At 35.8% G+C, this 26,059-nt stretch overlaps 1 protein-coding gene across 2 annotated transcripts in view; it reads left to right on the top strand.

The window, feature by feature from the left end:
• PAK2 (p21 (RAC1) activated kinase 2) overlaps window positions 1–26,059 on the top strand; it is a 126,738-nt gene that overhangs the window by 56,956 nt on the left and 43,723 nt on the right. The window contains exons 1-7 of one of the 2 annotated variants that reach the window (XM_057501485.1): window positions 8,490–8,645; window positions 9,315–9,522; window positions 20,998–21,098; window positions 21,427–21,574; window positions 23,144–23,175; window positions 24,145–24,252; window positions 25,267–25,399. In XM_057501485.1, coding sequence (XP_057357468.1) covers window positions 9,336–9,522; window positions 20,998–21,098; window positions 21,427–21,574; window positions 23,144–23,175; window positions 24,145–24,252; window positions 25,267–25,399 — 709 coding nt within the window. In that variant the 5' untranslated portion in view covers window positions 8,490–8,645; window positions 9,315–9,335. Of the gene's footprint in view, window positions 1–8,489; window positions 8,646–9,314; window positions 9,523–20,997; window positions 21,099–21,426; window positions 21,575–23,143; window positions 23,176–24,144; window positions 24,253–25,266; window positions 25,400–26,059 lie in introns of those variants that run through there. The other variant, XM_036875151.2, reaches the window with a different exon arrangement.

The raw sequence follows: 26,059 nt of genomic DNA, 5'->3' as shown, positions 1-26,059 counted from the left end.
TGATTTATATGTGGATACCACATTTCTCTCTTTATTATTATTATTTTTCATAAAATGCTGAAGTGGTAGGTAAATGCAAGATAAAGGTAGAAAACATAGTTTAGTGTTGTAAGGGAGCAAATGTAGATGATCAGGTGTGTGCCTGTAGACTGTGTGTTAATCCAAGCTAGACAAGGGCAATAAAACATCCACGTATGCAGAAGATTTCTCTCAGAACAGGGGGGGTGAGGTTCTAAGCCTCACCTCTGTTGATCCCCAATTTCTCACCTGATGACCCCCTGCGACTGTGCCTGTCTTAGGTTGTTCCTCCCTTGAGGAATCTTACCCGTCTCTGGCTAACCAGTCATCTTCCGGGGCCATACAGGGAAATGTAAAGTTGGTAAATGAGAGAGAAGCCTTATTGTTTGAAATGGTTAGCTTTTTATTTCTTTGCATATTTATGCCCTGTAGCTTCTATGCCCACATTTGTCTTGAGATATTTTTACCACTTGGAAGAATTATGATACTCAGTAAATTTGATATGAGGCACGAATTCTATTTAAGGGTTGTAATTAAGAAGGAAGAAGAAAAGCTATAGGAGTAGCAGGATGAAGAAAACATGGGGAGATTGATTATTTCTTTGACATATCTTCTTGTAGAGTAACTTCAGCATGTATAGGTTTTAAGCTACTACTTAAATTGCGCACACACATTAACATAATAGGAGTATAGTTACATAACCAAAGCATACCTGTAATTACCAGCCATCTCCAGTGAAACCAAGAAAACCAGTAAGAAACTTAGGCATTTGTGAAAACTTATCTATGATATGGTGGATATTGTCCAACTGAACTTGAACAGTCTGAGAGAAATCAGACAAATTAAAACAACCCATTCCTGGGGAATGTTCACATCCCTTATGTTCTTTTAGCAGTAAATAGTCTGTAGTTGTAAGATTTTGGAGTGCTACAATTTGCACTTCTCCTAATTCTTGGTTGCGTTCCAACAGTACAGATCCAGTCAAATTTGTTGTTTTACTGTATGCACAGGCCAGCTTAGATATCTCCTTCATTCCCATGGCAAGTCCAGGAGCTGGTGGGATGAGTGCATCTACAGCTGTAGCAGTGCGTGGATCTTTGTTGGGGTTTTTTGATGATCATCTTCTGGCATGAGTCTTCCAGAGAGTGCTGATGTTGGAAGTTCTTTTTCATATCGTATCTTAGTTCATTTTCGGGGTAGCCCAATTAGGCTTTGATCCTCTGTATAAACACAAACAGACCCTTTGCCTACACTTTTATATGCCCTTTATACCCTTGTGTAGAACTCACTGGAGGTTACCACACAGGAACTGCCCTTTTTTTTTTTCTTTTTTTATGTTTTTTGTTTTCTGTTTGTTGTTTTTTTTTTTTTTTTTTGGTATCACTAATCTACACTTACATGACGAATATTATGTTTCCTAGGCTCTCCCCTATACCAGGTCTCCCCTATAAACCCCTTGACAGTCATTGTCCATCAGCATAGCAAAATGTTGTAGAATCACTACTTGCCTTCTTTGTTGTACAGCCCTCCCTTTTCTCCTACCCCCACATGCATGCTAATCTTAATACCTCCCTACTTCTCCCCCCACTTATCCCTCCCTACCCACCCATCCTCACCAGTCCCTTTCCTTTTGGTACCTGTTAGTCCATTTTTGAGTTCTGTGATTCTGCAGCTGTTTTGTTCCTTCAGTTTTTCCTTTGTTCTTATATTCCACAGATAAGTGAAATCATTTGGTATTTCTCTTTCTCTGCTTGGCTTGTTTCACTGAGCATAATACCCTCCAGCTCCATCCATGTTGCTGCAAATGGTTGGATTTGCCCTTTTCTTATGGCTGAGTAGTATTCCATTGTGTATATGTACCACATCTTCTTTATCCATTCATCTATCGATGGACATTTAGGTTGCTTCCAATTCTTGGCTATTGTAAATAGTGCTGTGATAAACATAGCGGTGCACTGATCTTTCTCATACTTGATAGCTGCATTCTTAGGGTAAATTCCTAGGAGTGCAATTCCTGGGTCAAATGGAAAGTGTTTTGAGCATTTTGATGTACCTCCATACTGCTTTCCACAATGGTTAAACTAACTTACATTCCTGATCATGTGGTTTTTGTCTTTCTTTTTGTTGATGTGGTGGATGATGTTGATGGACTTTCGAATGTTGTACCATCCTTGCATCCCTGGGATTAATCCCACTTGGTCATGGTGTATGATCCTTTTGATGTATTTTTGAATTCGGTTTGCTAATATTTTGTTGAGTATTTTTGCATCTACGTTCATCAGGGATATTGGTCTGTAGTTTTCTCTTTTGGTGGGGTCTTTGCCTGGTTTTGGTATTAGGGTGATGTTAGCTTCATAGAATGAGTTTGGGAGTATCCCCTCCTCCTCTATTTTTTGGAAAACTCTAAGGAGAATGGGTATTATGTCTTCCCTGTATGTCTGACAAAATTCCGAGGTAAATCCATCTGGCCCGGGGGTTTTGTTCTTTGGTAGTTTTTTGATTACTGCTTCAATTTCGTTGCTGGTAATTGGTCTGTTTAGATTTTCTGTTTCTTTCTGGGTCAGTCGTGGAAGATTGTATTTTTCTCGGAAGTTGTCCATTTCTCCTAGGTTTCCCACCTTGTTAGCATATAGGTTTTCATAGTATTCTCTAATAATTCTTTGTATTTCTGTGGGGTCCGACGTGATTTTTCCTTTCTCATTTCTGATACTGTTGATTTGCGTGGACTCTCTTTTCTTCTTAATAAGTCTGGCTAGAGGCTTATCTCTTTTGTTTATTTTCTCGAAGAACCAGCTCTTGGTTTCATTGATTTTTGCTATTGTTTTATTCTTCTCAATTTTATTTATTTCTTCTCTGATCTTTATTATGTCCCTCCTTCTGCTGACCTTAGGCCTCATCTGTTCTTCTTTTTCCAATTTCGATAATTGTGACATTAGACCATTCATTTGGGATTGCTCTTCCTTTTTTAAATATGCTTGGATTGCTATATACTTTCCTCTTAAGACTGCTTTTGCTGTGCCCCACAGAAGTTGGGGCTTAGTGTTGTTGTTGTCATTTGTTTCCATATATTGCTGGATCTCCATTTTGATTTGGTCATTGATCCATTGATTATTTAGGAGCGTGTTGTTAAGCCTCCATGTGTTTGTGAGCCTCTTTGCTTTCTTTGTACAGTTTATTTCTAGTTTTATGCCTTTGTGGTCTGAAAAGTTGGTTGGTAGGATTTCAGTCTTTTGGAATTTTCTGAGGCTCTTTTTTGTGGCCTAGTATGTGGTCTATTCTGGTGAATGTTCCATGTGCACTTGAGAAGAATGTATATCCTGTTGCTTTTGGATGTAGAGTTCTATAGATGTCTATTAGGTCCATCTGCTCTACTGTGTTGTTCAGTGCTTCCGTGTCCTTACTTATTTTCTGCCCGTTGGATCTATCCTTTGGGGTGAGTGGTGTGTTGAAGTCTCCTAGAATGAATGCATTGCAGTCTATTTCCCCCTTTAGTTCTGTTAGTATTTGTTTCACATATGCTGGTGCTCCTGTGTTGGGTGCATATATATTTAGAATGGTTATATCCTCTTGTTGGACTGAGCCCTTTATCATTATGTAGTGTCCTTTTTAATCTCTTGTTACTTTCTTTGTTTTGAAGTCTATTTTGTCTGATATTAGTACTGCAACCCCTGCTTTCTTCTCGCTGTTGTTTGCTTGAAATATGTTTTTCCATCCCTTGACTTTTAGTCTGTACATGTCTTTGGGTTTGAGGTGAGTTTCTTGTAAGCAGCATATAGATGGGTCTTGCTTTTTTATCCATTCTATTACTCTGTGTCTTTTGATTGGTGCATTCAGCCCATTAACATTTAGGGTGACTATTGAAAGATATGTACTGATTGCCATTGCAGGCTTTAAATTCATGGTTACCAAAGGTTCAAGGTTAGCCTCTTTAGTATCTTACTGCCTAACTTAGCTCGCTTATTGAGCTGTTATATACACTGTCTGGAGATTCTTTTCTTCTCTCCCTTCTTGTTCCTCCTCCTCGATTCTTCATATGTTGGGTGTTTTGTGCTGTGCTCTTTTTAGGAGTGCTCACATCTAGAGCAGTCCCTGTAAGATGTTCTGTAGAGGTGGTTTGTGGGAAGCAAATTCCCTCAGCTTTATTTTGTCTGGGAATTGTTTAATCCGACCGTCATATTTGAATGATAGTCGTGCTGGATACAGTATCCTTGGTTCAAGGCCCTTCTGTTTCATTGTATTAAATATATCATGCCATTCTCTTCTGGCCTGTAGGGTTTCTGTCGAGAAATCTGATGTTAGCCTGATGGGTTTCCCTTTATAGGTGACCTTTTTCTCTCTAGCTGCCTTTAACACTCTTTCCTTGTCCTTGATCTTTGCCATTTTAATTATTATGTGTCTTGGTGTTGTCCTTCTTGGATCCTTTCTGTTGGGGGTTCTGTGTATTTCCGTGGTCTGTTCGATTATTTCCTCCCCCAGTTTGGGGAAGTTTTCAGCAATTATTTCTTCCAAGATACTTTCCATCCCTTTTCCTCTCTCTTCTTCTTCTGGAACCCGTATAATACGGATATTGTTCCTTTTGGATTGGTCACACAGTTTTCTTAATATTGTCTCATTCCTGGAGATCCTTTTATCTCTCTCTATGTCAGCTTTTATGCGTTCCTTTTCTCTGGTTTCAATTCCATCAATGGCCTCTTGCATCCTATCCATTCTGCTTATAAACCCTTCCAGAGTTTGTTTCATTTCTGTGATCTCCTTTCTGGCATCTGTGATCTCCCTCCGGACTTCATCGCATTTCTCTTGCGTATTTCTCTGCATCTCTGTCAGCATGTTTATGATTCTTATTTTGAATTCTTTGTCAGGAAGACTGGTTAGGTCTGTCTCCTTCTCTGGTGTTGTCTCTGTGATCTTTGTTGGCCTGTAGCTTTGCCTTTTCATGGTGATAGGAATAGTTTGCAGAGCTGGGACGAGTGACGGCTGGAAGAACTTCCTTTCTTGTTGGTTTGTGGCCCTCCTCTCCTGGGAGAACAGCGACCTCTAGTCGCTTGTGCTGTGCAGCTGCGCGCAGACAGGGTTTCTGCTTCCTGCCCGGCTGCTATGGAGTTTATCTCCGCTGTTGCTGTGGGCGTGGCCTGGCTCGGGCAGCTGCTCCAAAATGGTGGAGTCGCGTTGGAGCAGGAGCGGCTGGGAGGCTATTTATCTCCGTAAGGGGCCTCCCTGCTCCCTGCAGCCCAGGGCTTAGGGTGCCCAGAGATCTCCGAATTCCCTACCTCTGGATTAAGTGACCCGCCCTGTCCCTTTAAGACTTCCAAAAAGCACCCTCCAAAACCAAACAACGACCACCAAAAGCAAAATTTTTTTAATTAAAAAAAAAATGTTTTAATTAAAAAAAAAGTGGCCGCTCATTTTTCTTTATTCTCCAGTGCCAGCCTCAGGCATCTGCTCACCGGTGTTGCTGCCCTGTTTCCCTAGTATTGGGGTCCCTATCCCTTTAAGACTTCCAAAAAGCGCTCGCCAAAACAAAACAGCAAAAAAAAAAAAAAAGTGGTCACTCGCTTTTCTGGTGTCCTCCGGCGCCAGGCCTCCGGTGCCCGCTCACTGTTCTTGCTGCCCTGTTTTCCTAGTATCCAGGGCCCCCTGGGCACGTACTGTGTCTGCACTCTGGCCCGGATGGCTGGGGCTGGGTGTTCGGCAGACCTGGGCTCCGTCTCCCTCCCGCTCTGCCTATTCTTCTCCCGCCGGAAGTTGGGGGGATGGGCGCTCGGCTCCCGCCAGGCCAGGGCTTATATCTTACCCCCTTCGCGAGGCACTGGGTTCTCTCAGGTGTGGATGTGGTCTGGATATTGTCCTGTGTCCTCTGGTCTTTATTCTAGGAAGGGTTGTCTTTGTTATATTTTCATAGATATATGTGGTTTTGGGAGGAGATTTCTGCTGCTCTACTCATGCCGCCATCTTCCGCCCCTCTCGGGCATTGGCTTTTGAGAACTCTTTCCTGTGTCCCCTTGGCATGCCCTCATCCTTTTTTACATCTGTCCTTAACTCCTGACACTTTAAGATGCTTCAGGCTTATCCTTTATTTTCTCTGTTCTGCATAGAACCAGCCATTTCTCCAAGGATTTCTGAGACACAATTAAGTTATTTACCCAAGGCCACACACTTAAGTAAATGGTGGAACCAAGATTGCAGCCAGAACAGTCTGATTCCACAACCCATGCTGTTAGCCACAGCCCAGGACAACACACAGCTGAAGAGGCACGGGCGGTTTCTAGCCATCCTCCGTCAGCAAGCCAGCCTCAAAGATGCAACTGGTAGTCAGTTTACACTAAGCAATTACTGGGCCCTGACTGTTTTATACTTATTATTTTTTTAGCACAACTATGATTATAATCAAGTTAAAAATTACTTATTAGCAACAGGCATTACGATTAGCACACATAACGTGGAGGATGCACAGGGAAGGCAGTAGAGCACAGAGAAGACAAGCAGTGACTCTATAGCATTTTACTATGCTGATGGACAGTGACTGTAATGGGGTGTGTGGTGGGGACTTGACAATGGGGGGAATCTAGTAACCACAATGTTGCTCATGTGATTATATATTAATGACATCAAAATTTAAAAAATACTTGTTAGCCACAGGTAACCATGTTAATATTTTGGTGCATTCCCTTTTCTAAATGTATGTAAATGTATTTTGAAATTTAGTGGTATTATCCTGATTGTTTAATATGCATAAATATGGAAAGTTCACAGTATAATCAAAATGTGAACAGGCTGTTTATGTTGTAACTTGTTTTTAAGGTGGAAGAGAGCCAGCCGCTCTAGGCTTAATGGCCACCCCAAAAAGTGATCTGTTTTGCCTTAATGTTATGTTCACATAACAGATAAACATCTGTCTTAATTTATCAATTCATCAAATAATCCTCAAAGTACTGTTACTGAGCCTTATCTTTCCTCATTTATAGCAGTAGAGAAGTCCTCTTTGATAATGTACACGTGACAGCCCACGCTTAAGAACATCCAGTTGCATGCTGCTTGCATCCTACCCCAAAACAAAATAAACCCCACACGATGTGACCAGCTGGCTGGAAGAACCATTCGATTGTCATCCACACCACCTTCTTAGATCCCACCCCCATTTCTTCACTTGACCATCAGTATTAATTTCAGTTCAGTCAGCCTTTCTCAAATAACAGACATAGATCTTCACTTCTTCTCCCAGCCTTTCTCTAGCTGGTTACCCTCAAAATGTTAATTTTTCTCCTTTTTTCATAGGCTGAAAAATAAGTCAGTATGGCAGATAAAATATGTAATACAGTGCTAGTGGCATACTCCTATCAAGGAAATCAAAAGCTATAAGATTTGGAGTGATATTAGGTACAATAACCTCTTCATCCCTCAGTTCTCAAATTATACCTGCTTTTTTCTCATGTACTAGCATTCAAACTAAATAAAAAATGAAATTTAATTTTATCTAAGTATAGTTGGCATTCTTTTTATTGTATATATATGAAGTTTTGTTCACTTACATGCATTAAAAAACTATAATCAAATCGAGATTTAATGTCCAGTCAAAACCTTGTTTAGTGAGAAAAGGTGATGTTTCCTAATATATATACTTGTGTTTCAGAACTCATCTGTAACTTAGGCATCCCTTCCCCTTTTCTGCTTGTTCTATATGTGTGTAATCCACATTTTTTAAAGACAAAAAACATATATGTATAAGTATATATGTTAACAGAGTTTTTATAATAAGTAATTTATCTGTAAACAACGTTGAAGTTTGCACTGAATTAGTCCTGTGAAGAAGAGGGTTACTTGACTGCCTGGACAAGGCATCACAGGATAACAGAACCTTGGGATTTGGCCATACCTGGTTTTCAGCCAAGTTCTGGATTTACTTTTGTCAGTGTTCCCAAATGGATCAAGTTCTATGGGACTGTCTGCAAAACTTACAAGAGACTAAGGTGTGCGTCTACAGCCATACCACCCTGAACACGCCCGATCTCGCCTGATCTCGGAAGCTAAGCAGGGTCAGGCCTGGTTAGTACTTGGATGGGAGACTAAGGTGTGTGTAGTTAGCATGTCAGATTTTCAAAGTAACCAAATGCTGCATAGGTGGCACATTCTCATCCTATAGGAAAGCTTATATGGAAGGTAGGTTGTCATTGAAAGGCTAGTGAGCATGGACTCAGAATTGGGGGGTGTTGTTTGGTACATTTAATAGCAAGCATCCTATCCTTGCCCTAGAAATAGTCCTCTTGGAGAGATAGCCTTTGATTGGCCGGTCAGGACATATTATTCCTCTGTGGGATTCTCTTTTTTTTTTTAAGACTGTATGTTTTCTGTCTTTTCACCGGATCATTTGTTCTTAGAATCAGTTGATTAGATGAATTTTTTTTTTAATGTTTTAATAGCAGCTTTTCACCCCTAACCAGGATCCGAACAAGGCTGTGTACTGCATTGCATGGGCCACCAGGTCTCTTCAGGCTTGTAGTCCAGGGTGACAACACTGACGTTGTGAAGAGCCACAACAGCTGTCTTGCAGAAGGGCCCATATTCTGGATTTGGCTATTTCCTTATATTGTCCTTGAACATATCCCTCTAGCCCCACTATCCCTGTAAATCATGTAAGCCTGACTGGATTCAGGTTAAACTCTTGGGAGGATGATTTTATTGGAGATCTTATGCATCTCACACTGCTTCACATTGAGAAGCATGTAGACGAATATTTTTTGATGTTAGTATCATCATACTTTCCAAAAATTATCACAGTCCTAGTGACTGTAATGGGGTTTGTTGGGGGGGACTTGGTGAAGGGAGGAGTCTAATAACCATAATGTTCTTCATGTAATTGTAGATTAATGATAATAAAATGAATTAAAAAAATTATCACAGTCCTTTAATCTGGACATAGCTTTTCAAACATTCCCTCAGCTAACTAACCATTTACCAAATTTTTGTTAGGTGAGATTACCTATATCGATAGCCAGTTTAATTTCTTACTCATTGAGTTTTACAAATTTTGCAGATTTCCCTCTAAGTAGATAAATATGCTTATTCGAAGTTGGGGAGGGAATTACTATTTTTTTGTTTTTTGTTTGTTTTTATTTTATTTTATTTTATTTTTTTTTGATAATTATTTTTTATTGAAGGGTAGTTGACGCACAGTATTACATTACATTAGTTTCAAGTGTACAACACAGTGATAAAACATTTATATACATAATTCTAGGTTCCAGGAATTACTGTTTTTTTTACCTTGTTCTTAACCATACTGTTTTGTTTGTCTATTTCAGGCCATATCATAATTTTGAATCATGTCTGATAACGGAGAACTGGAAGACAAGCCTCCAGCACCACCTGTGCGAATGAGCAGTACAATATTTAGCACTGGAGGCAAAGACCCTTTGTCAGCCAATCACAGTCTGAAACCTTTGCCCTCTGTTCCAGAGGAAAAAAAGCCCAGGAATAAAATCATCTCTATATTCTCAGGCACAGAAAAAGGTAAATAGCTACTGTGTTTCAAGAGTCTCAGTTATTATTTTATGTTACTGATTTTTGTGTCTTTTTAATTGAAGTATAATAAGGTGAGATCTTGAATATGGAGAATGATAAGCAGATCTAGGAAAACAGTTTGTTGTGGTGTCCAGCGTTAGACTAGTTTATTTTAAACTGTGATAGAAAAGAATTAAACTGAAGTTGTTGTTCCTCCTACTTGTTATATTCAATGAATTTCTGTACTCATCTCCTTTGTTTTCTAAGATTTGGGCTGTAGTTTATTACTTCCTAACATGAATCAGATTTATGGTATTTAAGAAACACCTAATAAAGAGATTTTATGATTTTTGAGCAGAAGTAAGTAATACCGTCTTTTTATCATGTATCCTATATGCCCTCAGGAGCGTTTTAGGCAGCACTCAGTAATCGACACGGTAATATGTCTTCCACAAACATGAGTCTAGTCCAGGGTTTCTCAACCTCAGTAAGATTGATGTTGTGGAACCAAATAATGCTTCGTTGCAAGGATCTGTCCCTGTGTTATGGGATGTTTAGTTCCATTCCTAGCTTTTACCTGCTAGATGTCAGCAGCACCTCCCACCCAGTTGTGACGACTAAAAATGTCTCCAGACATTGTCAGGTGCCCCCTGTGCAGCAAAATGGCCTCCGGTTAAGAACCACTGGCCTAGTCACACAACATGAAATAAAGATTATAAATACTCTTAAATAAATTGAAGTCACTAAAATAATTTTGGTGTTAAACCCAAAGAATTTTTTATTTTCAGGGCCTTTTTGGATTTTAGAATTGGGTAAGGGATTATGGATTGTAATAGATTTTAGAATAAGGGTTAGGGGTTAGTTTAATTATCATAAGCATAGCAATATGGCTCTGATAGCTAGTGGTAGATGTTAAGTGGAGATAAAGGTACATTTTAAATTATATATCTAAGTTTACACAGGGAAGTAAACCCAAGTGAAATAAGAATGGTGCTTTGTATCTTATAATAAATATGCTTTTAGTTCGAGAATTAAGAATATATAACTGAAAATCTGAATGAGATACAGTTAATATAGTTAATAAGGAATCAAGTCTTGGGGAATTCAGATTTGCAGACAGAACATAATTATTGGACAGTTGAAAGCCTGTTCATTTTATTGTGTATCTCTTATTTCTAATTTTGCATATATTTTCAAGATTTCATGTAAGGTTGTAACTGAAAGGCCTCATGAAAGTATGTGTTTTAAGTTTATTTGACAGAAGTGATAGGGTGTATATTTGGCATATTTGAGAATGAAAAATATACTGACTAGGTTAGGTAAAGGATAAAGAAGGAAATTAGGAAATGAACCAAATAGTATGCAGGGTAAGAGGGTAAAAAGGTGTGTGTATTGGAGAGCAGTAAATCTTCATCCTCTATATTAGTAAGTTGGTATATTTAAAATAAGAAAACCTAACAATGGCAGTGTAAACACATATTTATAATTATGGAGGTTAGTACCAAAAGAAATTGCTGTAAGAGTTGAAACTAGTCTAGGGACAGCAGAGTGCAAAGTGCAGTAGGGGAATGCTCAAGGTAGGACAAAATGTACTTGGAGGCAGCCTTGGAAAGGGGAAAAGAACACAAATGAAACAAAAGGAAGTGTGGACAGTTCTTTACTCAGAGCAGTGGTAGAGTTTGTGAGCAAATTGAACATGCATTTACATAAATACATAAATACACAAATACAAACAGAAAACACATAAAAATACATATTAATACATAAAAAAGAGCATACCAATTTCTCTCATCATTTTGAGAATCTCCCAGTGTTACTCTTTGTTAACTCTGCCTTCCCTTCCTTTCTTCCAGACTTACTTATCAGCAGTAACTAACTCAAGGTCCTCCCTAACAAAGGGAGAGTGAGGGTCCTGGTGGCCCAGGGATGACTCTGATTGCATTTTGGTTTATAGGTCTTGAGATCTGTAATTAATAACTATTAGTTTTTGTGGTGATTTCTAAAGTCTTTTTGTTTTCTTAGGTTTATTACATTCAAGATCTAGTAGCTTTTTAGTGCTTAAAACTTTACAAACTTTAAAAAGAAAACTTTGCCTTACCTAATTCCTTTTTCACTTCTTTTAAAAAGTTTTCTATTATAGAAAGTGTCAAAATACACTAAGTGTAATAGTCTAGTGAACCCTGTCACCCAACTTCAACAATTATTCTGCCTTCACATGACTTATTTTTTTAGGTGAAGTTTACATGTATTGAAATGCACAAAAATTATCTGTACAGTTTTAACAAATGGATACACCTGTCTAAGTAAGCCATGATCATTATCACCATATCACATTATACACCATTTCCATCTCCCTAGAAAAGTCTTTCAGATTCTATCCCAAGCAATCTACTCTCCCCTGGCTTCAGGCAACTAATGTCTGATTTTTTACCTTTGATTAATTTAGCCTGTTCTAGAACAAACAGAATTTTGCTTTAATTTTTTAGTTCTGTGGTGACATCATATACATAAGAATATACTATACATAATGTATATATTTTAATAAAACATCCTTGTACCCATCACCCATCCTATTTTGTCAGTACCTTTGAAATCCCCATCTACTTTGCCCCATCTATCTCTTTGCTCCCTTAATTTCCACCATCCTAGATTTTGCATTTTTTTACTCCTTGCTTTTTATTGTAATTTTATGACATAATATCCCCAAATAATATGTGGTTTAAGCTTGCCTACTTGGGAACATTTCATAAATGGAATCATACTTAAAGTTATTTTTCTAGTACTTAACATTTTTCACTCAATTTCTTATATGTGTAGTTGTAGTTCATTTTCACTGCTTATGTGTAGCTGTAGTTTGCTCTTTTTCACTGCTATATATTAGTACACTGTATAAATATACGGCAATTTTCTTAAGCAGTCTCCTGTTAATACACATTTGGGTTGTTTTCATGAAAAATCCTGCCATGGGTAATCTTGAACATATCTCTTGGTGGATACACATGCAGGTATTTCTTTAGGGCAATGCTTTTCAAACATCAGGTAGTCCATTAGTTTACTTGTTCCTGATTCTAATTGCTTATTAAAATCTTTTGGGAAGCTTAAAAAAATAAATCCATGTCCAAACTCTATCCCAGACCAGTTGAATTAGAGTCAGGGACTTGCATAGACATAAGTCTTTAATTTTTAAATTAACCTGGACATTGCTTTTAATTTTTTGAATACCTCAGGTAATTCTAATATACATATAATGTTACAAACCACTGTATTATAATGCATGACAGTAAATGAAATAGAATAGAAATAATCAGAGTGTATTATACACAGTGAAAGAGTTGTTTCATGAAACTTTTGTTTTGGTTATGTGTGTACTCAGTCAGGATGTAAAATGTAGTGTGGGTCCTGGCTAAAGATTGAAAGGTTGCTCTGAGGCATACACTCAGAAGTAAAATTTCTGGGTTACAGGATATTCCTGTGTGACTTAACTAGGTTTGTCAGAGTGCTTTCTAAAGGATTTTTTTTTATGTTCAGTCTCATCCACAGAATAAGACTGTTCCCATTGCTGAACATCTTTGCAAATACTCACACTGCAAGACTTTAATTGTTGCCAATTTAGGAGGTGTAAAATTGTATGTCATAATGGCTTTAATTTGCATTCCCTTATGACTAGGGAAATTTCCTTTTCAATATGTTAATTTACCATTAATATGTATTTTTTGTAGCATCTGTTTAGTTTTTCTGTTGAAATTTTTATTAAATGTTATTAATAAATACTATTTATATTCTGTATACTAATCCTTCATCAGTTATGTTATTAAATACAGTTTTCCAGGTTATGATCGCCTTTTCACCCTTTCAGTGATATCTCTTTATGAACAGGAGTTATTAATTTTGGTGTAGTTGAATTGATAGATTGTTTTACTTTATGGTTTGAGCTTTTTGTATTTTAAGAAGTCTTTGCCAAACTATGGGTCACAGATACTTTCTCTTGTTTTTCTAAAAGGCTAAAAAAAATTAAACCTTTGAACTATCTAGTGATGAGCTGTTGTCTTGGCTTATTTTTGAAAGTCTGTGTAGTTAGGTAGTGTTGAGTGGTATAGTGTGTATTAACTAAAGTGATTTTTCACATCTAATTATTCAACCTATGCACCTTCACTTCTGGTTGATTATGAATATAATAGAACTGTAAATATCCTCCTGGTCTAAAAATCTAATTATAAGATTAATAATAGTAGCTCATATTTATCTGCCTGTTTCCCAAAGAATACCCTTCTTATAATGGAACAAGTTTAGTTTCACCAATTTGAAGCTGTTCTGGATCAAAAGGAGAAAAGGGTAATCACTGATTCTGTTAGACTGAAAACAGAAGAGTCTTTTAAAGAGATGGGGGTTTTTTAGCCTGAGACTCTGTTCAAATGTACCTAACAGTGGTGGCTGTAAAGGATGTGGCAGTGGCATACTATGATTCTCTTAAGTAACTTTTGTGCAATACATGACTTGGGGGCCCTACCTCTTGACTGAAGGTTGCGAAGGTTGCTGCCTGCCTGCTTGGTTTGTGGTCTAGTGAAGTTGGAAAATGATTCTAAGAATGTTTTTTCCCCTAGTACACTAAAGTTGTGTATTTTATTGTAAGAAGTTTCTTTTCCTGTTTGATTTGAGATGTGCTTCAATATCTTTGTTTTAAATACTGTTTTTAATATCCCGTTCCCTTCCTACTTGGACTACTAAAATACAGGGAGTATTTGGGTGTATATGTGTGTGTTTTATAAAAACAAATGGAATTAAACAGATTTTTAGGATATTGTGTCATTTTCTTTTAAGTGGACTAATGTATGTAGATGTGTCTCAAGTTCTGCTCAGTCATTTTCACTTCCTTAACTTTTCATTCTATATTCTTAACATATATTGAACTTTCTTTAGTATATGTCTCTAAACTCTTAACATTCCCAGCTGAAAAGTATGGCTGGGCCTTAGACATAATAGGAACTAGGAATTCTCTTGCTATATGTCTATCATTCCCCTTTCTGTGTGCCTGATCACATTTCTTTCTTTTTTCAGACTGATTTTCTCTGTGTGTTAGGAAGCATAACCCTCCATTAGTTCCTGGTCTTTATTTTTGTGACTTGCTTTACTAGTGAGGGAATGATTCTCAGGGTGCTAATTCTAGCTTAATTTAGGTATTCACTCCTGAATCAATCTAATTCTCTGGGAGTATGTGGGGAACTATGGTTGACCTGGCTTGAATTAGATGCCTACCTTGGACCAGTCATCTATAATCAGGGTCATATGAGAAAATAATATCTTTCCTAAACATATGCAAATCAGAAGTGGAATGCTGAGCAGATATATTTAAAAGAAGAAAGAAGTATTTTTATAGTACACAAAATTGTATGTTTTTCTGTCAGCCATTCATAGCCATGTAAAAACTAAACCATTAGCTTATAGTTGGTTAATAAAATATTTTCTCCACTATGCAGGATACCAAGTTACAAGTCAGGGGACATAAAAAGAGTAGAGGGCATGAACTCAAATTATTCACAGTCTGGTGGAAAATGAGAGTTTGTTTATGATAGATGTAATTATGTATTTCTGTAAAGATACTAGGCTTAACTAGGCTTGCATTTTCCTCTGTTCCTTTCCATGACCAGTGTGCCCTGCCCCCTTACCATAGCCAGATCTCTTACAATAAATACTGTATGTGCCTGGGAGACCTAGAGAGATGGACATTTGAGCCCAAATCACTAGTCAAAAAAAAAAGTATGTTCCTACTAATGCTAGGTCAATAGCATCTTTGTAAACAGAATAGTGTACAGTAACATTCCTGTTTTATATATGCAGACTTATCAAACAACACAACTTTCAGCTCTTCTATATTAGGAGAATCTTATGGTTAAATATAGCAGATTGACCACTCTATTTACTCTCTTCCTTCCCAGATCCAACTAAAATGCCCATTTAAAAAGGTTTTGGTGGTTGTTGTTGTTGTTTTAATATATATCACAAGGGCAACAAAAATGAGAAAGGAGACAGTAGTATACAACAGCTTTCAATACATATTTGAAAGCCCAGAATGTTTCCCACTCCAACCATGCAGAGTATACAGTATTGGACAGAGTCTTTCATCAGTAGTGGGGTAGAATTAGCCTTATATTAAATGCTGCTCTAGTCCTTCCTAGTAAAACTTAAAAATAATACCTAAAAGGATAAATTGTTTCTAAATTCATTTATCTTCTATCTGAATAAACAGCCAAGAATCACCTGTATCCCAGAACAAAGCTCACCAATATTTATAGGAATACAGAAATACCTAACACCTAACAAGGAAAAGTTTTCAATGTCTGGCATCCATTCAGTATTTTCCAGGTATGCAAAGACCCATAATGAGTAAAATCCATCAATCAGTGTCAATCCAGAAATAATACAAATGATGGGGTTAGTAGACAAGGACATTAAAAGAGTTAAATAACTGTATCCCATATGCTGAAGAACCCAAGGAAAGATTCACCATATTAAGAAGTAGCAGTGGAAGATACAATATGAACAAATCAAAATTCTAGAGTTGGAAAGTACAATGGACAGGATTAACAGTAAATTAGACATTGCTGAAGAAAAGATTAGTGAATTTGAAGATCATATCAATAGAAATAATTGAAAATGAAACACAGGGGAAAAAGACTGAAGCAAAAGTGAACAGCAGCTATGGGACAACTTTAAGCAGACTAATGTATCTATAACTAAAGTCTCCAAAGAAGGGGAAGGTGAGACAAAAAATAAGTTTTTTTTGAATGACTGAAAATTTCCAAATTTAATGGAGACTGTAAACCTGTAGATATAAGAAGTTCAGTGAATTCTGAGCACAGGAAACACAATGAAAACTACATGACAGCACATAAATTGTTTAACCAGTGATAAAGAGAAAATCTTAAAAGCTTCCAAACCTTTGGCTCAATTTTCTGTGAACCTAAAACACCTCTAAGAAATATTCTATTGAAAATAAATAAATAAAAAGCTACCAAAAAGAAAAGGCATATTACATATAGAGGAACAAGAAATGACAACAGACTTTATGTAGGCAACAGTGCAAACCAGAAAACAAGGAATAACATCTTTAAAGGACTGTAAGAAAAATATTTGTCAACTTAGGATTCTGTATCCTATGAAAAATATCTTTCAAGTGAAGGGGAAACAAAGTCTTTTTAAAATGTATAAAAGAACTAAGTGGAAAAAGCTAATTACCAAAGACCACATGGTGTATGAGCCCACTTACATGAAATGGCCAAAAAAGAAAAATCTGTGGAGACAGAAAGATTAGTGGTGGCCTACAGCTTGGAGAGGGTGAGGAGGTGCAATGGAGAGAGATTGCTAACAGATAGAAAGGTTTCTTTTAGGTGTGATGAAAATGTTCCAAAGTTAGATTTTGGTGATGGCTGTATAGCTCTGTAAAATACTAAAACCCTGGGTGAACTTTATGGCATAAAAAGAATTATAGCTTAAAAATCAACAAGGGAGATAAAAGGAAATTATTAAAAAAAAACTAGTTAATCCAAAAGAAAAAGGGAAATGGAAACAAAGAACAGATATAATGTCTGATGGAGATCAGAAAACAATAAAATCATGGGTTTAAACCCAATTTCATCAGCAGTCACATTAAATGTAACTTATATAGACACTCTAATTAAAAGACAGATTATCAGATTGCTAAAGCCAACCTATCTATATGCCACGTAAGGAAATCCACTTAATAAATAGAAAGCTGCAAAACAGACTAAAGTAAAAGGAATTTTTTTTAATATGCTAGCAGTGAGAAGAAACCTGGATTGGCTATGTTGATACCAGACAAAGTCAATTTTAGGGCAAAAAATGCTGCTCTGAATAAGGATGAGAAATGCCCATAAAGAGAATAGGGTCGGTTCATTAAGATGATAGAAGTAAACATTTACGTGCTTACTAGTAGACCTTCAGAATACATGAAGCAGTGAAATAAACCAGGCAGAGAAAGACATGTACTAAATGATTTCACTCATTTGTGGAGTATAACAACAAAGCAAAACAGCAGCAGACTCACAGGCTCCAAGAAGGGACTAGTGGTTATCAAAGAGAAGGGGTGGGTGGGGGGTGAGTGGGGAGGAAGGGAAAAGGGGATTAAGGGGTATTATGATTAGCACATATAAACAGAGAAGACAAGTAGTGACTCTATAGCATCTTACTACACTGATGGACAGTGACTGCAACAGGGGTGTGTGTCGGGGACTTGATAATATGGGTGAATGTAGTAACCATCATGTTGCTCATGTGAAACCTTCATGAGATTGTATATCAATGATACCTTAATAAGTAAGTAAATAAAATACATGAAGCAAAAATGGGTAGAATTTCAAGGAGAAATAGACAAATCCAGGTATAGTTGGAGATTCCAGTGTACTTCTCCCAATAATTGGTTGAACAAGTAGACAGAAAATTGCTAAAACTAACAACCAGTTTGACTGATTATATTATAGAAAACTCCACCCAGCAGAATACACATTCTTTTCAAGTGAACATGGAACATGTACTGAGATAAATTGTATTCTAGGGTCATTTTTTAAGTCTTAATAAATTCAGAAGGATTCAAATTACAAAAAATATTCTGTGACTGCAATGTAATTAAATTAGAAATAGATAAAAAAAAGATCTCTGGAAATATTTGGAAATAAATAAGACACTTGCCAATAAATGAAGAAATGAAAAACATATTTAGAAAGTATATTAAACTTAATAAAAATGAAAACTCGGAACATCAGTATCTGTATGATGCTGCTAAAGCAACACTTAGAAGAAAGTTTATAGAATTAAGCACTCATATTAGAAAAGAAAGGTTCCAAAGCAGTGATTTCAGCTAAGCCATCTTAGTAAACAAGAAGGGAAGAGGAGATGAGATCCAGAATAAATAGAATAAAGAAATAATAAAAATCAAAGTGGAGATAAGTGAAATAGAAAAAAAAAATACAGAAAAATCAGTGAAACCAAAAGGTGATTTGTTGAGAATATCAATAAAACAGATAAACATCTAGCCAAACTGATATGGAGAAAAAAGAGAGGAGACACAAATTACCAATATTGAGAAGGAGAGAAGTGGCATCCCTATAGATTTTATAGATATTAAAAAGGCAAGATAATATTACAAACATACAACATGTTATATAAAGGGAAAACTTCTTGAAAGACACAAAGTTTTAAAGCTCACCATAGAAGAAATAGGTAACCTGAAAACACTGTTTCTCTGACAAAAATTTAGTTTGTAGTTAATAGCCTTCCCACAAAGAAAATGTCAGACCCTAAGGGCTCCATTGGTTAATTCTAGCAAATGCTTAAGGAATAAATATCACCATTCTACTTAAACTTCAGAGAATTTAACAGGAAAAAATATTTACCTACTCAGTTTATAAGACCAGTGTTAGTTACCCTGATACTTCAATCAAAGACATACAAGAAAAAAAGACTACATACCAATATCCTTTGTGAACATAGATGCAAAATCTTAGCAAGATTTTAGGAGAGTCCAACAATATTTAAAAAGCGTAATATATCATGACCAAGAGGATTTCATTTCAGAAATGCAAGACTGGTGTAACATTTGGAAATCAGTCAGTGTAATTCACTGTATTAACAAAACTTAAAAGATAAACCATATTTTTGCCTCAATAGCTATAGAAAAAACATTTGACAAAAGTCATTATTCATTTCTGATAAAAGGCATCTTTGAAAATCTACCACTGGTGTCAAACTTAGTGGTGGAAAAAAATCACTCTTTCCCTCTAAGATCAGAAAGAGTGGAAATATTTCTCTTTCACGACTTTTATTCAGCAGTGTACTAGCAGTTCTAGCCTATGCAATAAGGCAAGAAAAAGAAAAAAAGGAATCCATAGTGAGAAGGAAGAAGCAAACCTTTCATTATTCACTGACAACATGACTGAATTTTTATAGTACATCCTGTGGTAGCTAAAAAAATACTAATACTAAAAAGTAGGTATAATGAGGCTTCAAGACATAAAGTCAGTATTTAAGATTCAGTTGTGTTTCTATATGCCATCAGTGAACAATTAAAAATCAAAATTTTTAAAGGTGTACCATTTGTAATAGCAATAGAAGTTTTGAAGTACAGTTGGCCCTTGAAAACCACAGGTTTGAACTGTGAGTCCACTAATACATTAATATTTTTCAATAAATACATTGGAAAGTTATTTGAAGATTTCCAACAATTTGGAAACATTTTCTCTAGCTTACTTTACTATGAGAATGCAATATATATACATGTAACATATCAAATACATGTTAACCAACTGTTTATGTTATCAGTAAGGTTTCCAGTCAGTAGTAGACTATTAGTAGTTTATGTTTTGGGGGAGTCAAAAGTTATACATGGATTTAAGACTGTGCAGGAGGTTGGTACCTCTGATCCCCATGTTGTTTAAGGGTCAGTTGTACTGAGACAGAAATGTGACAACAGCAGTTGCAGATCTATACACTAATAAGTATAAAACTGCTGAGGGAAATTAAAGAAGACCTAAGCTTAAGTGAGGTTCACTGTTTTTGTGGATTAGAAGACTCAGTGTTATTAAGAAATCAGTTGCCCTTAAATTTATTTATAGATTTGATGCAATCCCAATCAAAATCCCAAATACACTCTTTTGTAGAAATTAATTAAGCTCATTCTAAAATTTACATGGAAATATAAAATCTAGACTAGCTAACAGCTTTGAAAAAAGAAAAAGTTACAAGACATACTGTGCAGCTTCAGTGATCATTTTCAAACTATAATAATGAACACAGTCTGGTATTGGAATAAAGATAAAGAGATGATTACAACAAGAACATTCCAAAACAGACCCATGCATATATGGACAATTGGTACTGATGTATTTGAATTTACAGAGAATGTTATTGATAGGTATGTGGCAGAAATAATTAGTGGAACCACAGAAAAGCTGGGAAACTTTAAAATGTAGCAGTTATTAATTTCAGTAAAAAAGAAGGCTTAGAGTTGCACAAGAATTGTGACAAGGTCTTTGTGAACTACCTGTCTATATACTGTGTTTCATCCACATAGTAATAGTAATGTAAATTGTTCTTTCTGGGTGGGTTGTAGCCCAGTGCAAAAAGGATTTGATGATAGACTTTGTTTTCCAAATAGCTCAGTATCTATGGTGTAGGCCTGTATTTATGCCAGAACCAGTGTTCTGAGGGGCTTGACCTGACCCTTAGGCCTGGTACTGGCTCAGTCTGAGGCCTCTTTAAGCAGGGCACCCAGCTGGTTGTCCCCAACTCCGCTTGATGTCAGAATAGATGCTGTACTTCATTTATCAGTTTCCTGTTGGTTAGTGTCCTTAGGGGAAGTCCTTTCTAGAATGGCTTTGTTTCTAATCTGTTTCAGGAAAATATAAACACATGATTTTTAGTACCTTTATTAATCAGGTTTAAATACACCAATTGTGTTTTAATGTCATCTAGGAAGTAAAAAGAAAGAGAAGGAACGACCAGAAATTTCTCCTCCATCTGATTTTGAACACACCATCCATGTTGGCTTTGATGCTGTTACTGGAGAATTCACTGTAAGTTCACCTTGGGACTCATTTATTTATCAGTGCTCAAACCTTTCTTTTAAAGTTTGAAGTTAACTTTTCTCTCCCTATGTTAACTGAATTCTTAATACAAAGTGTTTGTAATTGGATTTATCTTTTTCCTAGAGAACTAAGCCTATTAATTATAATTATGTAAGCTAGATTTAGAAAAATAGCCTACAGAAAACTATACCTTTTAGAATTTAGTCAGACCTACAGTTGTTAGATTGATTTGTTTTATGTGTTTTGTCATTTATCCCTAGAAATTGGTTTTATTAGAGCAACTCAAAATAGCTCATTTATTATATTTTTTTGTTAGGGCATGCCAGAACAGTGGGCTCGATTATTACAGACCTCCAATATCACCAAACTAGAGCAAAAGAAGAATCCTCAGGCTGTGCTGGATGTCTTAAAGTTCTATGACTCCAATACAGTGAAGCAGAAATACCTGAGCTTTACTCCTTCTGGTAAGACATCAAACCGTGGTAAAAGGCTGATGTAAATGGGATTGCAGAGCTGTTGCTTCTGCAAAAATAAAGAGCTAATCTATGATTCTTGTCTCTACTTTTTCCCCTTGCAAAGATCTGCCATTGTAAACTGATTAGGGCTGCTCTTACACATAACTTGGAGTGTGGGGATCGTATTAATCTCTTAGCTTTGCCAAAAGTAGATATTCTGGCCTTTTGTTTGTTTTTCTTCACTGTTTTGGAATGACATACAGCAGTGGAAGGGAAAGATGCTGATTTATAGGCCTGTTTATACCAGAAGTATATTTATTGTTAATGGGACAGGAAGAGGCCTGTTTTACCATATAAATACACAGACTTTGATGTAAAAATGTTTAAGGCTATTCAGAAATTGAAACTTATTTACCAAATACATAAACATAAAACAAGCATTAGAATGAAAAGAATTTATACTTCAGAATCATAGCATCTTCAGGTAATAATGGGTGAATAGTAGATTTTTTTAAATAGTTTATTTATTCAAATCAGTGTCAGAGTGAAGTCCATTCAGTACAGTTAGTTCGTTGCTATATCTCTTGATACTTAGGCTTCCCTCCCTCACTCTCTCTTGCAATTTATTAAAGAAATAGGATCTTTGTCCTGTTTCCCCTCATTGTGGATTTTGCTAATTACATCTTTAGGGTATCATTTAATATGCGTCTCTTTCTCCTGAAGTCTTACATGCAAATTGTAAAAACAATATGATTGACCTAAAATCGTACATATACTTATAATTAATTGTACTTAGATTGCATCCTCAAAAAAGTAAGACCTGTGTTTAAGGAAGAAATAGAGGCCGCTTGGCAAGTGATCTTGGTTGGTTTGTTTGTCTTTACTTGTCTGCTATATCCTTAGCAAAAGGTCAGACTTATTCCTAAAACTTTTGTGTCAACCAGTAAGTCTGTTAGTAATCTTTTTTAAAAACCAGTGATTGACCAGATAATGGTATATTCTTTTCATCCCATGTAAATATTATATTAAATCTGGCCATTTTAAAAAGCAAAACAAAACTTGTTCTAAATTCCAGAAGAGTATTTTGACATAGTCTTTTTGAACTATGTTTTGCCTTTAGGGATTTGCTTTCATATTGATCAAAATTTATGTCAAGAATTTTCCTTTGCACAATTGCCTTTGCCTGAAGGGTTTAAGTTAAAGCAGTTTTCTGGAGAAAGTATTATGAATAAATTTCTGTTTTGTTTTAATAAGTACAGGTTGACAGGTATCATTTCAAATAAAGTTTAGTAACTATATTAAGGTATAATTTACATGCTATAAAATTCATATATTTGAAGTATACAACTAAGTGATTTTTGATTAATTTACAGAGTTCCATTAAGGTTTGAACTTTGTTAGCTTAATCTCATAAAAATTCTCATTTGTATACTGATACTGCCATTTTTTCAAGACTTCAGCTTAATCTGAAATTAGTCTAAGAACACTTGCTTGCTCTGCTTTATATTTTCTTCCTTTTGTTATATAGAAGTTTTATTTTTTAATTAACTGAAGCATTATTATCTGTCTTATATTCAGAAAAAGATGGATTCCCTTCTGGAACACCAGCAGTAAGTTAATAATGTTATTATTACTTGTAGCTCTTGTTCTAATTTAAGTTACCCAAAACAAATCTCAGGTTTTATTTTCCCTTCTAAAATAAATTACAGCCATCAGAAATAAATACTTAATATGTTCTTAGCTAGCCACTTGATTAGTTGAGGAAGCCATATTAAGTAAACAGAATTTCCTTGATAGGAATACTTAAAGTGAGGGACACTTACTGCGATTTTTAGAACAGTTTAGCTACTTTTGGTAATGTTTTCATGTATAAACATGAACACAAAGAACTTGCTAGCATTTACCTCTGGCACCATTCTGTTGAATGTAGACTGTGGAAACATACTGAACAAAAGAAGCTTGTCACAGTCTTCAGGGTTGTCCCTGAAACTGTAAGTTGTCATGTAAGCGCAATTACCTCCTGCAGACAGACACTTTTATTTCAGTTCCTCAATTAAGAGGAAACAGTCTCCTGGATTTATATGAAGACTAAATACAATAACTTGCAAACTACCTATCTAGTATATACCTGGCATATAATAAGCTCTGTATAAAGGTTAATGCCTCCTCTTTTGCTTCATTAACTACCATTTTTTTCTGTTGAATATGGCTGTTTCAAATGACCAAATATGACTCTGACTTTTACAAAGCTTAAAGGATCTTTGGTTTTAGTCTTAACAAAGTGATTGTTTCCTTTTAGGGCTTGTTTAAACGCTATAAAATTCCACATAAAAGGTATAAATTCTCTCACAATTTCATAATTGGCACTTGATATTTACTGTATACATTTATTTCATAAACTTACTTTTCTGTAACATGAAATTGCCTTTCCTTTTTAAATTATTAGATTAGAAACAGTGAAATTTTATGCTTTGAAATTAAAGAAATACATTTATTCAAGTATGTTAAAAAAGAGTACTGTTTTAACAAACTATTATATTTGACTTGTCTTCCTTATTTTGTTCATGTATGAAATGCAGCTAAATACCAAGGGATCAGAAACATCAGCAACAGTAACAGAGGAAGATGATGACGATGAGGAAGCCGCTCCTCCTGTTATTGCCCCACGACCGGATCATACAAAATCAGTGAGTGCCTGTTTCGTGGATTGGGCTGTGTGTCTGTCCATGTGTGTTTTTAAAGGGCATTAGTCCATATTTGACTTCTAGTGATTAATTTTTAAAAAGCCCTCTGGGCTTAAAATATTTTAGTATGGAGTAATTTAACTAGTAGAGTCTCACCTAAAGACCACTTGTCAAAAAACTAGTTCTTTGAAAATTAAAATGGCATAGCTTTCTTAAAAGTTAGAATACTTAACTCATTTTTTCTTTCTACATTACATCTTTTCCAGAGAATTCATCTATTTCTCTGGCTTTCTCTATCTCAGTGCATCTAACTACTACATATAAAACTTAGATCTTAACGTTGTACCCAGGTTACATATTTCATCTCCCATTTTACATTTCTCTCAAAGCCTTGGTGTCATTCAGGAGGCTGCTGAGAGTAATTCCCAACCAGACGTGGGAGAATTTGAACAGTAGTGACCTTAGATAGAGACAGACAAGAGTGCTGTACAATGGAGTGTGGTGGAGTGATGGCACAGTCGTCCTGGAGGGCTCCGAGGGCTGCTGTTAGACCCTGATCTAATGATACAGGACTCTTATTTTCTTCATCTCCTAGAACTGGCTGTTTGAAATGAAATGGTAGAAACCATATTTGTGTAAACATTTTTGTGGGAATTAATAGTTATTTCAACATCAAGGTTTCTATAATTTTGCTCTTTATCTCTCTTCTTTAGTAAAAATATGATTTTTAAACTTGTACAATTTTTACTTCATAGTTAGCATATCATTTTATATCTGGTTATACTTAAATGTCATTCATGGGTCTGCTGTTTTGCTGGACAGACTTAAAATATGTACGTGATGTCCTGAAGAAAAATGTTTCATATTATTCTTAGTTTTAAGTCTTTAATAAGATTAAGTCTGAAAATATTATTTACATTTTTTATAACACTGGAGATAACTTAGTTTAAGTTAAAAATCAGAGAATACCTAAAAATATTTCTCCTCAAATCTCAATAATTAACTGTCTCTCTGCAGATTTATACACGGTCTGTAATTGACCCTATTCCTGCAGCAGTTGGTGATTCTAATGTTGATAGTGGTGCCAAATCTTCTGACAAACAGAAAAAGAAGACCAAAATGACGGATGAAGAGATTATGGAAAAATTAAGTATGTTACCTATATTTTACATTACTCTTAAATTGTTAACAGCTCTTGAAACATTGGCCCAGATGGATTTTAATTTACCCCCTTACATTTTGACTTAAAACACGAAGAATAAATTGTTTTCTCCTGGGAACAATAGGGTAAATTAAAATCTAGTGAAGCCAAAATAATACTCTCTTTGCTAGTTTATTATTATGTGTTGACTAATGAGCAATGTCTTTGCAAAGACAGTACCTTTGGGAGTAATACTTTTTCTTGAGTGAAATCTGAAGGTCATAGTAGGAAACTTTATCAAAGGAAGTTGTATATATTTATGCATACCTATAGCTTCTCAGTATGAGAATACAAAGTGTTCCTAAATAACTAAACAACAAAATGACCATCCTCTGTGTGTGTATGTGTAGGCTTAAAAATTTTTTTTTCTCTTCTCCTTTTTCATCCATCAACTGTCTGTGAGTCTGCTGCTATTTTTTTCCTACAGTTTTGCTTCATTGTTACACTCCATAAATGGTATTTGTCTTTCTCTGTCTGACTTATTTCACTGAGCGTAGTATCCTCCAGTTCCATCCATGTTGTTGCAAATGGTAGGATTTGTTTCTTATGGCTGAATAGCATTCCATTGTGTATATGTACCACATCTTTATCCATTCATCTACTGATGGA

Source organism: Manis pentadactyla, chromosome 1 (genome assembly GCF_030020395.1).
Source record: "Manis pentadactyla isolate mManPen7 chromosome 1, mManPen7.hap1, whole genome shotgun sequence".
NCBI lineage: Eukaryota > Metazoa > Chordata > Mammalia > Pholidota > Manidae > Manis > Manis pentadactyla.
This window is presented reverse-complemented; position numbering and strand designations above follow the sequence as displayed.